Below are 13,249 nucleotides of genomic sequence, written 5' to 3'. Positions count from 1 at the left end.
TGGTAACGTCAGCATGTCTAGCTGGTGACCTTAGCAGCTACACCAGCAAAGACCAGCAATAGCTGGAAGAAAACCACCAGCTAAAACAGCTACCGGCTGGTATCTTGCTGTTTTTTCTTTTTAGTAGAGATAGTTTGCGTTTCCTGTCTTTATTGGTTACACAGAATGTGTTGAAAGTAACCAACTTCCGTTATGTATCCAGATGGGGACAACACATTCGTTTTAAGGGTTCGGCCGCTAAATAACTGGACAGATATCCTCATCTACTGAGCAATAACTTCCCTTATCCATGGAGTCAGTGAACATATTCCCTCAATATTTTGAATTGTGAAGGTCTCAAAGACTTTTGACTCCACTTATCATGTGTGGGCATGGGAATGGTGTTGATGTTTTCCCGAGTGAGTCGGGTCATTTCTTATTAGAGGCGAAAAAGACCTCAGTAATGCATGTTTCAAATGGCCAAACTAATCTCCCTCCTTCCCAGCCGGGCTAATGGGAAAGCCTGCAGCCTCCGTTTGACTCATGGAGAACTTCAAACCGGTCGGCTGGGGAAAAATAGGAAAGAATATCCCCTCCAAGCTATGCCCGATAACGCCTGCTACTTTTCATTCATCACGCCTCCGTTAACGGATAAGTCCGTCGATGGAGATGTGGGCCAATCTTCCCTGACCTTTGCCTGACCTCCCCCCCCCCCCCCCCCCCCCGTTGGCTTTGTGGGCACCTCTGTGAGAAGCACGTACCGACGCACAAAGACATCATTACTCTTCAGTGTCAGCACGGGGCAGTCTAAGCCTCCCAGAGCCTCGGCTTCGTAAGACTCCACTGCCTTTTTTATTGTCTCTGACAAGCAGGCTCTGGACAGCCCTGCTGCAGGGGGGGCCTTCGTACGTCCGGACGGCACCCACCAGACTGTGATGAGGAACGGCCAGTGATTAGCCATCAGCTCGACTGTGTTTGCCGGTTCCTTTTAAGGCTCGCAGGGATAATCTTTAAACTGTTACGCTGGGAAATTCTGTCAGCTTGTCTTAATAAATCGTGGCGAAAGAGAATCTGCTGTGGGTCTGGTTCAGCTGTCAGCATTACATCAAATCAGACAAGCAAACCAGCTCCCTATTGGTCCCCAGAAAGTGGAGATCGAGGTGTCCTCATCTGGAAGAATTGGAACTCGGCCGGCTCATGTCTCGTGGCGCCTCTCTCCTGCCCTTTAGCTGTGTGAGAGCTGTAAGCAGACCCTCCTCCCCTCCAACCCTCCGCCCTAATGGCCCAGCACAGCACAAGTGACGAGAGAGAGAGAGAGAGAGAGAGAGAGAGAGAGCTGACCTGGATCTTTTGTGTCTTATCCCTGGCTCTGTTATTTTCCCCCTGCTGTCAGACCGTCAGGTTGTCACAGCAGATCAAGGACACCAGCGCTTGAGCCTGGACTCGCCACTCCTCTGGCCTAGGCACAAGGAAGACGTAGCAGCAATACAGTACAGTTATGTGCTAGGGGTAGGCCACAACACACATGACATACACACCAAATGTCATAATAAAGGCCTCGGGACATTGTCGGGTTTGTGAACTCAGTAAATGGCGGCCAGGCTGAACTAAGCCAATATCTGACATGGCATTATGGCTGAAAAGAATGATGATTTATCAAATTCCACCTAGCGGCCAAATCTGCGATGATGTCTCGGTAGTGCATCTTGATTTTCATCTTACAGTAAATTGAATTAGGAAAAAAAGCGAATGGTTTGGTCTGGAGGAAAAACACAGCTGTAGTAAATACAGTCACATTAGGATTCTGCCTCTTTCTGCGTTCCCTCGGACTGACGGATGTCATTCAGCCTGACCCTGTCTTTTTCTCGCTGGGATTCATTCCATGGCTCCGAGGCAAAGGAGGTCGCGCTGCTTGTTCTCAAACTCTCAGTGTCGACGCACAGGGCCTGATATCGTGGCAGGGCCTGCAACCTCAACACTGTCACTGCAAAGTGACACCATTTAATCCGCCTCTGGCAAGTTGGTTTTGCGCAGGTTTATTTCGGATCAAGTCACAGAGCAACGCTTAGCGGGATTTATGTCTGCTGGAAGTGAAAGAGCTTATCCGGTTACTTCGCTGCCAATTTTAATGATCATTGACTACCACCTCAATAGACTAAGAGGGAAAGCTGGCAATTATTTTTGCCGCACTCTCCTTTCAAGCAATTTATTGGTTTCGGTAAGAACAATAGACCGCATGTTTAACTGAGCTGAAATCGGCATTTTCATATATTGCCAGCTAATGTAGCTGTATAGGCAGAGTGACGTGGTGTCTTCTATCTAAGTCCTTTTTAAATGTAGGCTAATAGACTATAGCGACCCCACCCCCTTCAGCAAACACAAGCACATTGCCTCTTTCTCTGTGTCTTTCTGACACTCCGTTTCCAGCATATCTCTCTCTCTCTCTCTCTCTCTCTCTCTCTCTCTCTCTCTCTCTCTCTCTCTCTCTCACTCACTCTCTCTCATACACACACACAAACACACACACACTTTCATGGAAAACGTCACACTGTACCCAGGCTATTTACTCTTATGCTCCTCCTGTCAACTAGACTGCCTTGTGACAGCGCATATTGCCAGGAGAACAGAGACACAGGGGGAAATTACAGTTCATGATGGAAAGAAGTCGCAACAATCTCCCCACATAATTAAGTAATTCCCGGAAACTACGTCTGCAAGCACCCAGGCTACGCTGTCTGACTTTATTATATAGTAGCCTGCGCTGATAAGAATAACAGGAAATAGTCTCGGCAATGGAATTACGTGATAGTTTGAGAATTACGTGATGTTGGATGGGTTCCTTATCACTACCATCAAATGTGACGGAATGACAGGAATAAGACCGGATTTAATTGAAATAGAATGAATCAAATGAATCCACTGCATGCACATATGCACCCAGTTATGCTGTTTTTTTTGTGTGGTATGATGACAATACGACCGACACTTCAAAGAACAAACTAATGCCATTAATTATTCATTCATAATTAAGTGATAAATTATTAAGACAGTAGAGGTTTAACTAGAAAATGTAATTCCATGGAAGGAATTACCATTGCATGTAATTGTAAAAAGGTTGCTGTGTAAAACATTGTATTAGTTAAAAAGAGAACATAGGCTAGAATAGATGAATAACAATAATTACAGTTCACTGAAATTACTTGGAAACCCACATTTAAAAAGTGATTCATGAAAATGCATTAAAATTGTGGATAGTATTTTGGAAAACAACTCTTCATTTTTAAAAATAATAGACTGAAATAAAGTTGCCAAATTCAAACGAGTTGCAAGCGCTGACACTTTGTTTAGTAGGCGTAGGCTACAGGAACTGTTCACCTACAGTGAAACGAATGATGCTATGCAGCAACAGGTAGGCTGAGGAAATTATACGAGCAAATATAACGTTAGCTAGCTTGCTAACAACAAACATGATGGCAATGATGAGAATGATAACAATGTAGCTTGTACTGTACAAACGACTGTGAGAAGGCTTAAACCTAAATGGTAGCCTTACTGGCATGTCTATCAGGTTGGACGCTGAGTTAAGACTGGCGTGGAAGCTAACGTTACATTTGATTGTTGTTAGCTAAATATAGTGCTTACGTTAGGGTTTGACTGTCTAACTATGGTCCCAACGTCACCTAGAGCTAACCGGTTACTGTAACGAAGCAAGATAGGAGTGGGCTACTGCAGGAGAGAAGACGAAGACGATAACGTTCCGTGGCATGGTATCAACGTTAGATTGCTTCTTCTAGTCACTAGTGTTTACAGCCAGAGAGGGTTAAGGCGGAGCAGATGGCTAATGAAGAGGATTCTTTGACAGCTGTAGCTTAATGAGCACTACGTAACAGTCCATTTCTGCCGCCAAAGCGTCTCAACGTTAAGTCTATGGGATTTTGAAACTCTTTTATCGTAAATATCTCAAAAAGTGTAAAGTTCACAAATGTGAAAAATCATAGAACAAATCTCCGTTTCTAGACCTTTGTAGGAGTGCTTGAATGACGTCAAACGGTTCAGTGGTTCTAGAGCCTTTGATCGTTGATTTTGGTCGGAAGAAGAATAAAAACTATAAGAAGAACAGGGATAACAGTACATTGCATTTACATGCAATGTAATTATTAGGCTACTGTTGAGAGAAGACTGAGAGAAGCGAGCCAAGAAATTCTCCAATTAGCAGAGGAACCTGTTATACTGAAGCAGCTAAGGTGCTGTGATGGTTCATTGACTGTTATGATCTCAAACCAGCGTAACCCGCGGAACCTCTCTAGGTCGACGGCAAAGACGCCTGCAGTAGAGTTTTAAAGATGAAAGGCTGGGTCTCTCTCCAGGGTCGGGCGCTAGCGCACAGGGCTATATCAAGTAATGACAACTAAAAACGGGACTGACAAAAATAGCCATCGTATTGGTACCAGTATTGCCTCGAGGATATCTCTCTTTTTCCTTTTCCATTTTTCTGTCCCTCTCTCTCTCTGTGTCTCTCTCTCTCTCTCTCTCTCTCTCTTACTCACTCACTCATGCGCTCACACACATCCCCCTCCCCTCCTCTCACTCCACCTCGCTTTCCCTTTCCCACTATCATTCCTACAACAAACATGGCCGCTAAGTCGGATGGAGCAGCCGTGTCTGAGCAGAGTGAGACCCCGTCTCGGTGTCTGGTCGGACCCGAACAACGCCCAACCCTGTACCGGTATGTCGGAACGCCGTACACGCTGGTGGACTGTTGCTGGGTGCTATGCGCTCTCCTTGTCTTTTTCTCCGACGGGGCCACAGACCTGTGGCTGGCTGCGGACTACTACCTGAGGGGGAACAATTGGTGGTTCTGGCTGACGCTGCTCTTCGTCGTGGTTCCCTCCACCGTGGTCCAGGTGTTGAGTTTCAGGTGGTTCGTGTACGACTACACCGAACTGAGCGGGACGTCCAGCGGAGCAGGTCCTGCGGCGGCGTGCGGAGGTGATTTCAGCACCAAGGGCAGCGATCAACGGAGCACCGGCAATGCTGCCGGGGCATGTACGCTGCCCACCACGGGCACGCTGAGCAGCAGCCGGAGGTGCTGCAGGGTCTGCATGTGGATCTTTCAATCCGTCATTCACATCCTGCAACTGGGGCAGGTCTGGAGGTAAGGTGATATTTGCTATGCATGTGTCTTTAACATGCCGTGTGGCTACACGAAAGCATGCACTCGCGCACAAAAACGCTGAAAGGACACCACCTTGCCAAGAATCAAGTTAATTTGCCTCGTGTTAATGAATGCTCTTTTACTGACGATATGCTCTCATATTTACGTACCACGCATTAGATACTAGCCTGTACACGGGTCTTGGGGTGATTTAAGTGCGATTGATTTGGTGATTGTATAAACGGACAGATGGACCCCAATCACAAGCTGTAGGCTGTAGCACCGCCTCACGCTGGCTAAAGCACCTGTGCTGTCAACCGCACTATTTGGGTGTTTGGGAAGATAAGGCTACTAGACCAAAAGCCAAGAGATAACCAGTGTGTTGTCCTCACCGGTAGCCCTGTGGTCTCTGGAGTACAAGCCTGAGTTGGAAGGAATCTTATCGACAGGCACGTTTGCCCTGCGCTCTTCGATGAGCTTGGCTTTTCGCTGGTGTCGAGTGTCTTTCGATAGATGTGTGTAGAGAGAGACAGGCTAGGTTCTGGCAGCGATATTCCTTTTTGTCTGTCTTTCATTACGGTTGCCCTTGTTTTACCCGAGGCGATGTAAAATCCATTGATGAACTCAAATGAGACGGGAACCTTTCGTTGGTGGCTGCTTGGGTATGGTTAATAAAATGTTTAATGACGAAGTATGGTATGACTGCTTGAAACGGAACAGCCTGCTTATCCTTGCCGTCTCCTCTCCCTGCTACTTCGTATATCTCCTTCCGTGTAGGCTATATCTCCTCCCGTCTCGCCAGTTCTCTTCTTCTTGGCTAAGTAGTAGTCGAAGCCTCCCCGTTTAACAAGCTTCTGGGTCAACGCTCCCCCGAGTAAACCCGTCCGTTGATTCACACTCGTCTTTAATTCCCTGTAACCAATCCCATTTGGACCACATCTTTTAAGCTTCCTCTCATTTACTTGCGATCCGATTTTCGTTCTCTTATTTGAGAAGAATTAACATCGTATTGACAGGGGGGGCGAACAAGCTGTGGCGCGCACGTATGCCTTTTTCACGACCTGGCTGCATCCATATTGATCGTGTGCATTCGTCCACCTGCGTTCATGAATGCTGAGGAAAGGCTTACCTACACAATTCTGGAAATGACGGAACGAAGCTTCGATGTGTGAACTATTCGGTCTCCTTGTAGTCCGATAACCATAGTTGATATCATCTGGGGGGTTCACACACCCAGTCCTAAAGCAAGCAGTCTTCCTGGACAATGTCAGAAATTCCTATCTGAACTGAGACGCCGTTTGTCTTTGCGTGCATGTATGCTTGAGTGAACAATAAAGGACCGACGCATTTCATGATGGAGAGTGTGCATGCTAACATACTGTGGACGTGTGACCTTTCCTGCTGTTGCGATGACCGAGTGAATGCTTGTGTCAGTGCTCAAAACTTGGAAATACATGGCATGGCGAGGACGTGAATGGGGAATAAATGGGGAAAGAGGAAGTCGCTCGTACACGTGTAGCTGTTTTGACTGCTCTTTGCCTATCTAAATTATTAACGTTGGGCCCTTCCGGACTGTGTCTCAGCATTTGTGTGAGAAAAAAACTATAATATTACAAGTGCACCTCTCTCTCTCTCTCTCTCTCTCTCTCTCTCTCTCTATCTACCACTCTGCTTCCCTGGTTCCTGGTGAATCACTGTTTATGCCTGGAGTGCCAATTTGCTGTAACAACATGCCATGGCCATGCTGGTCTTTGCATGTTTGGATTTGTGCATCACTACCCAACGTTTAAACAACTCTCCCCATCTATAAGCTATAATCGGCTGAGCAAATAGGATGTGTAACAGTGCGTGCACAAGCTTGGACTGTGTGTGTGTGTGTGTGTGTGTGTGTGTGTGTGTGTGTGTGTCGTGGGGGGGGGGGGGGGGTAGTTGTGTGTGTGTGTGTGTGTGTGTGAGAGAGAAAGAGACTACGTTAGAAAGAAAGAAAGGAGAAAGAGTGTGTGTGTGTGTGTGTGCTTGAGTGTGATTCCTAAGATGTCTGTCTTTACATGTGTGTGTGGGGGTGGGGAGGGTGAGTGTTAGTTTCCATACGCTGGTCTCCTCTCCTGGCCTGAAGCCCTCCATATTCATGGAGTGCCTTACACCTGCTGTAACCCCCACCCCTCAGAGAAAAGCCCTGAGTCAGGCTCTGATAGTGTCCCAGCTGAGGAAGGGAGAGATGGAAAGAAGGGAGAGAGAGAGATAGAGTGTGTGTGTGTGTGTGTGTGTGTGTGCTTGTGTGTGTCTGTGGCAGTAAGTGTTACCAGGGCCAAGGCAAAGCTCCAGCCCCTTGTCCTGTAAGAGAGCGCCACGGCAGGGGAGGCAGGCGGGAGGCCATTGGAGCGCTCCCCTCCCGTCTGGGGCCAGTTCAGGAGGAGGGAGACAGAGAGAGAGGGAGAGCGAGAGAGAGAGGGAGAGCGAGAGAGAGAGAGAGAGAGGGAGAGAGAGAGGGAGAGAGAGAGCGGGCGAGTCCCAGCGCCTGAGCCCAGGGCCCCGAGGAGCCAACAGTGCAAGCACTCTCAGCCACAGCGGGAGACCCACATGCTTTCCAGGAGCAGCAGGATCCAGTACAGGCTCCACCACACACAGTTCTGCACACACACATGCTCTCACACATACTCTCACACACACACACACACACACACACACACACACACACACACACACACACACACACACACACACACACACACACACACACACACACATACACACACAAGCACACACACACACACACACACACAAACACACACACTTTCTCTCTCACATACACACACACACACACACACACACACACACACACAAAAGGAGTGGGGATAGAGGAAGGTAGGGGAATGAGAGAGAGAAGATAACAATATGGGGGAACATGCAAATACAAATGCTATATGCACACACTGGTGTGTACACATGCACTATTTGTACACAAACATGGCAAAACAAACTCACAATCCTGCAAATAAACAGACAATGTTGAAATACTGTATGCGGATGTGCATATAGAAACAGTTCCTAAGTTATGCACAAGTGTGTGTGTGTTGTGTGTAGATGTCTAGGCGTCTGTATGTGTGCACATGAGTGTGTTATGTGTGTGTGCTTGTGAGAGTGCTTGCACACCTGTACTCAGTATGTGCATCTAAGGGTCCACACACACTTGACACATGACAAATGAAACATGCCAAACAGTCCACCTCAGGGTGAAGCAGGGAACTGCATAGCTCAGCCTTCTGCCCCAGGCCTGCGACGGGGCAACTACCGTAATTACTCAACTATTAGCCGCCACTTACACGTTGATTTGGCAAAAAAAAAATTAGCTATGAGGTTACAGTAATACACGGTTGCAGTTAATATGGTGTTACTGTAGTATGATTTTGTATCTTTTGATTGTGTAAAAAACGTCTTCCCAAAAACCTGCCAACGGCTTCTCTCACCACATCGGTCTACCCTGTCTTTCTTCACCTTCTTCCAGTTAGGGACTCCACGAATGTCCATCCCACCTTGACATTTGGTGTCTTCCCTCTCTCACGGTACCCAAAGAGGGCAAGAAAATAAGACCAAACTAGGAGAGGAAAGAGAGAGATGGAAAGGGATTGGTGGCAGACGGGCAAATGGAGTCGAGACAGGTTGTCTGAGAAGGGAACGGAGGAGCAGAAAGTGAGGCGGAGAGAAAGATATCAGACCGAGCGACTTGGGGATGTGAACGTTGATAAGGAAAACTGCCGACAGCGGAGAATGGTAGACAGTAGCTAAGTAGGCAGATCATCCCTTCAACCCCAGGATCTTGATAATGGGAGACAGCAGCTGTCATATGATTTATTCGCACAGAAATGTTCATGCATAAAACTTAATAGCGTCTCATTTTTGTACACGGACTGACATTCCATTCCATTTCATATACATGAAGCTTAAACAACCAAAAACACACATTTCTACCTTTTCAGCTCATATTTTTTGCCAGTATGCCTGGACTAACCGCACTAAACATTAGGGCATTTGCAATTGTAATAGTTCTCTTTATTCAAAATGACTTGCTCACACTTGACCCTGTTCTGTTATTGAGGGCTGTCACCCCTTTTTGGTGCCAAATGTGCGTGCACAGCCAAAGGTGCATTACATCCCTCTGTGTCTCATGCAGAGGCCAGTTGGGATTTGAATAAGATCACATCCCATCCAGTCCTCCCCTCTAAGGCAACAGTCCTGCTGTAGTTTCTAACTCTTCCCCTGCAGTTCCCACTGGTCAGAGGTTAATGATGAGAGACGACGACTCCCTCCATCAAAGAGAGAAGGGACAAGTGATTAAGAGAAAGAGAGACACACAGAGAGAGAGAGAGAGAGAGAGAGAGAGAGAGAGAAAGAGAGAGACAGAGAGAGAAATACAGTAAGTGGTACGGAGACAGGGGTTACCACGGACTCAGACAGATCCTTCTTGCGCTGGTTGCCGTGGCGAGGAGAGTCTGGGGGGACGGTGCGGCAGGTCTGGCCTTTGGCTCCGGGGGTCATCGCGCCGGCCGGCCGGGCGGTGGTGGTGCGGCGGCTATTTGGGGGGGGGGGGGCAGAGGCGATGTGCCGGGGGAGAGCGGAGGGGCGCTGGAGTGGGACGGCGTGAGGCGCATTTTAAAAAGCAGGACGTTAGTCGCCTCAGCAAGCCCAACCGTGCGTCAAAGTGACATTTCAGTTTGGCAAGGAAGAGAGAAATGTCTTTTTTCCCCTCTCTCCCTCCATCCCTCCCTCCTTCTGCTCCTCCCTCCCTCCCCCTTTCTTTGCGTTCTTTTTTTTCTTCTTTCTCTCTGGCAGGGTTTATCCAGCACTGTCGACCTCATTAAACCATGGTCACTCCTTTGCTCTGTCCTCTCTCTCTCTTTTTTCCATCTGCCTGTTTCTCCATTCCCTCTCTGCTCCTCCCTCTCTCTCTCTCTCCCTCTCTCTCACTCACACATCCACTCTCATTCTCTCCCCACACCTCTGCCTATTCTCCTTAATCTTCTCTCCACTCCCCAAGCCCATCTCCTCTTTCTCTTTTTTCCCCTCTGCTCATCCTTTCATTTTCCTCTCCATTCTGTATCTTATTCCTTAAATCATGCTCTTTTATTTGCACCCCTCTTTCTCTTCCTGTCTCTCTCTTTCTCTCTCTCTCTATCTCCCTGCCCCCTCTCTCTCTCTCTCTCCCTGTCTCTCTCTCCCTCTCTCTGTCTCCCTCTTTCCCAGTGAGTGATTTCTGTCCTCTCTGAACAGACTGACCCACTTCTGTCCCCCTGCAGACACAGTAGATACAAAAATCAGCACACATAACCCGTGTCAGACATGACTGCGTGTGTGACTGGGGTGTGGATGACAGTTGAAGGGTGCAGCTCTCTACCCTGTGCCTTTGTGAATGCAATAGATGGAGGTTCAGCCATGCACACACACACACACGTGTATGTGTGTGTGTGTGTGTGTGTGAGAGAGAGAGCACTTTCATGTCATATAGCCCTAGCTTGTTCAGTGTAGTCACAGTTGTTTTGGGAGTACAATGTGTCAGTGTGTGCTTGTGTTTATGTGTGTGCGTCTGTGTAAGAGTGAGAGAGTATGAGTGATTATTTGGCTGCGTCTGTATGAGATATTTTGCAGTCGCTCTCAGCAGAGCCCCCTTCTCTCTCTGTCTCTCTCTCCATCTTTCTCTCTCCATCTTTCTCTCTCCATCTCTCTCTCTCTCTCTCTCTCTCTCCATCTCTCTCTCTCTCTCTCTCTCTCTCTCTCTCTCTCTCCATCTCTCTCTCTCTTGTTCTCTGCCTCCCGTTGGCTGTCTGAGCTGGCGCTGGCGCCGGGGCCGGTTTGAAGCAGAGCCCAGGGCAGGCGATGCCTCACTTGGCAGGACCATATGCAAATATGAGTTCTTCTGCCGCCGCCCGCTTCCCACGGCCACGGGGATGAGCGCCGCCGCCGAGCGAGCGAGCGAGGATGAGGAAGAGGATGTGGAAGAGGAAGAGGAAGAGAGGGAGAGAGCCGAGGCCTTTGGTCCCTCGCGTGCCCATCACGCTCCGAGCCGCAGATCAAACACCACATCAAAGCGCTCCGACCACGGGGCAAAGCACGCCTCGGTCACGCCACGTATTCCTCCACCACCACCACGGTAAATGGAGTTACGCAAGGAGAAGGGTTCAGGAGCGCTATTCTCAGATGACTCAATTCTATTCCGTTTGATTTTTGGGGTGGGTGGGTGGGTGGGGGGGTTGCATCACTTTTCTTTCGATTAAATCGCGGTGTCGCCGAGATGTAGGGCCCGGATGAGAAGCTGAGACTTAAGAGCAGGCTCAAGGCCAGAGAACCGTGGCGGGAGATAAAAACTGGCCAAGAATGGAGCGCAACCTTGGGCCCAGTCAGCTGATAAGTGGAAAGCTCTATTGTGGGGGTTACCTTGATGCTGAGAGGAACTCTCTCACACTCTCCAGGATCCCCAGGCTCTCCTTGGGTCCCTTCAGGTCCATTATCTTTCCCTCAGTATTGTTTACGCTCTGTTTGGTTTTAGATTTTTTACTATTATGATGTGAATACATTTGAGTAGGAATCTTTGTGTTCTTGTTATTGCAGTGCAGCCGTTGAGTCACACCATAACAGATGCAGCAATTACATTTTTTTTATCTCTCAAATTCTATTTAATTTTTATGGCATCCATTAATCAACTTGCACTTCTCAGCGCTGTTCTTCTTGAATACGGCACTGGAAAAGGAATAGAATAAAACCAATTTGTGTCTGGCCCCCTCACTGCTTCGTGTGCTGTGATTGGCCGTGACAGTTTGGTGTGCCCTCGCACATCCGAACAGCTGGATCCGTTTCCATGGAGAAATGGCAGGTTAATTGGGTTTTTCTGTCACTCTCCTTCTCTCTCTCTCTCTCTCTCGCTCTCTCTGTCTCTCTTTCTGTGTGTCTCTCTCTGCCTCTCTCTCTCTGGTCCTTTCTCTCTCTGTCTCTCTCTCTTTCCCTCTCTTGTCCTCTCTCTCTCTCTTTTTCTCTCTCTCTCATGCTGTCTCTCTTTATGTGCTTTCATTTTGTGTCCCACCTTCCCTCTTTCTCTCTCTCTCCTGTCCTGTGATCTCTTCTTTTTTCTCTCTCTCCGTCTGTCTCTCCCTCTCCCTCTGTCCTGAGGGGTGCGGGGGGCCTCTGTCTGAAAGCTGCGTGACAGACGCGCTTGTGTGGCTGACGTCACTGAGTTCGGGTGCAGCCACAGGACGCTGGCTCTCCCTCACCGTCCGGAGTCACGCCGGAGTCATGCCGGAGTCACGCCGGAGTCACACCAGAGTCACACCAGAGTCAAACCGGACCCACACCGGAGTCACAGCCACGGCACAGACCCATGGAACATTCGCTCTTTCTAATAGGCTATCAATGAGGAAAAAGGCTTTAGCCCACCGAAAAACAGATAGAGAGACTAAGGGAGAAGAGAACATGGAGAGAGTGAGTGAGAGAGAGAAAGAGAGAAGATTGCTCCCAGGGCACCTAACCTCCCTGTGACTCTGCTGGATGCATATTCATGCTCTGCTGCTCATCGTGCCAGTGTTTTGTTTGGTGCTTCTGGAGGTTTAGCTCGCAGAGCTGTCCTGCATTCACAAACACACACACACATACACAAACACACAAACACACACATGGACATGCACATAGACCCCCCCCCCCCCACACACACACACACACACCCCACCACCACACACACACATACTCAAACATGAATTGCAAAGGACTGACAGATTTTTAGAGAGCACTTGGTCTTTGTTTGAAGTCCTCATTTGAAGGTAGACGTGCAGGAAATATTCATTTACATGCACTTGAATGTGTGGGTGTGTGGGTGTGTGTGTTTAGGGTAATAGCATTGTCCAATACAGGGAGAGACAGTCACACATGCAAACCTTTGCACCCTCTCAGACACACACACACACACACACACACACACACATCTCAGCTTACAGTGGACATATCCCATCTGCTGCCCCTGCAGTGAACGCTGTCGGCTGGCAGGAGGCGCCGTCACAACCTCTCTCCATCTTTCCTCTCCGCTCTTGTTCTGTCCCTCCCACTCTCTCTCCCTCTCCCTCTCTCTCTCTCTCT

The 13,249-nt window shown here is 48.5% G+C and overlaps 1 protein-coding gene across 1 annotated transcript in view; it reads left to right on the top strand.

Annotated features, from left to right (window-relative positions):
• The first annotated feature begins 4,610 nt into the window (after nucleotides 1–4,610).
• The window catches only part of LOC134086971 (XK-related protein 7-like), a 75,289-nt gene continuing 66,650 nt past the window's right edge, over nucleotides 4,611–13,249 (top strand). The window contains exon 1 of the mRNA XM_062540168.1: nucleotides 4,611–5,134. Within this exon, the coding sequence (XP_062396152.1) occupies nucleotides 4,611–5,134 (524 nt within the window). The remainder of the gene's footprint in view (nucleotides 5,135–13,249) is intronic.

The sequence above is a fragment of the Sardina pilchardus genome, chromosome 7 (assembly GCF_963854185.1).
Source record: "Sardina pilchardus chromosome 7, fSarPil1.1, whole genome shotgun sequence".
Classification (NCBI taxonomy): Eukaryota; Metazoa; Chordata; class Actinopteri; order Clupeiformes; family Clupeidae; genus Sardina; species Sardina pilchardus.
This window is presented reverse-complemented; position numbering and strand designations above follow the sequence as displayed.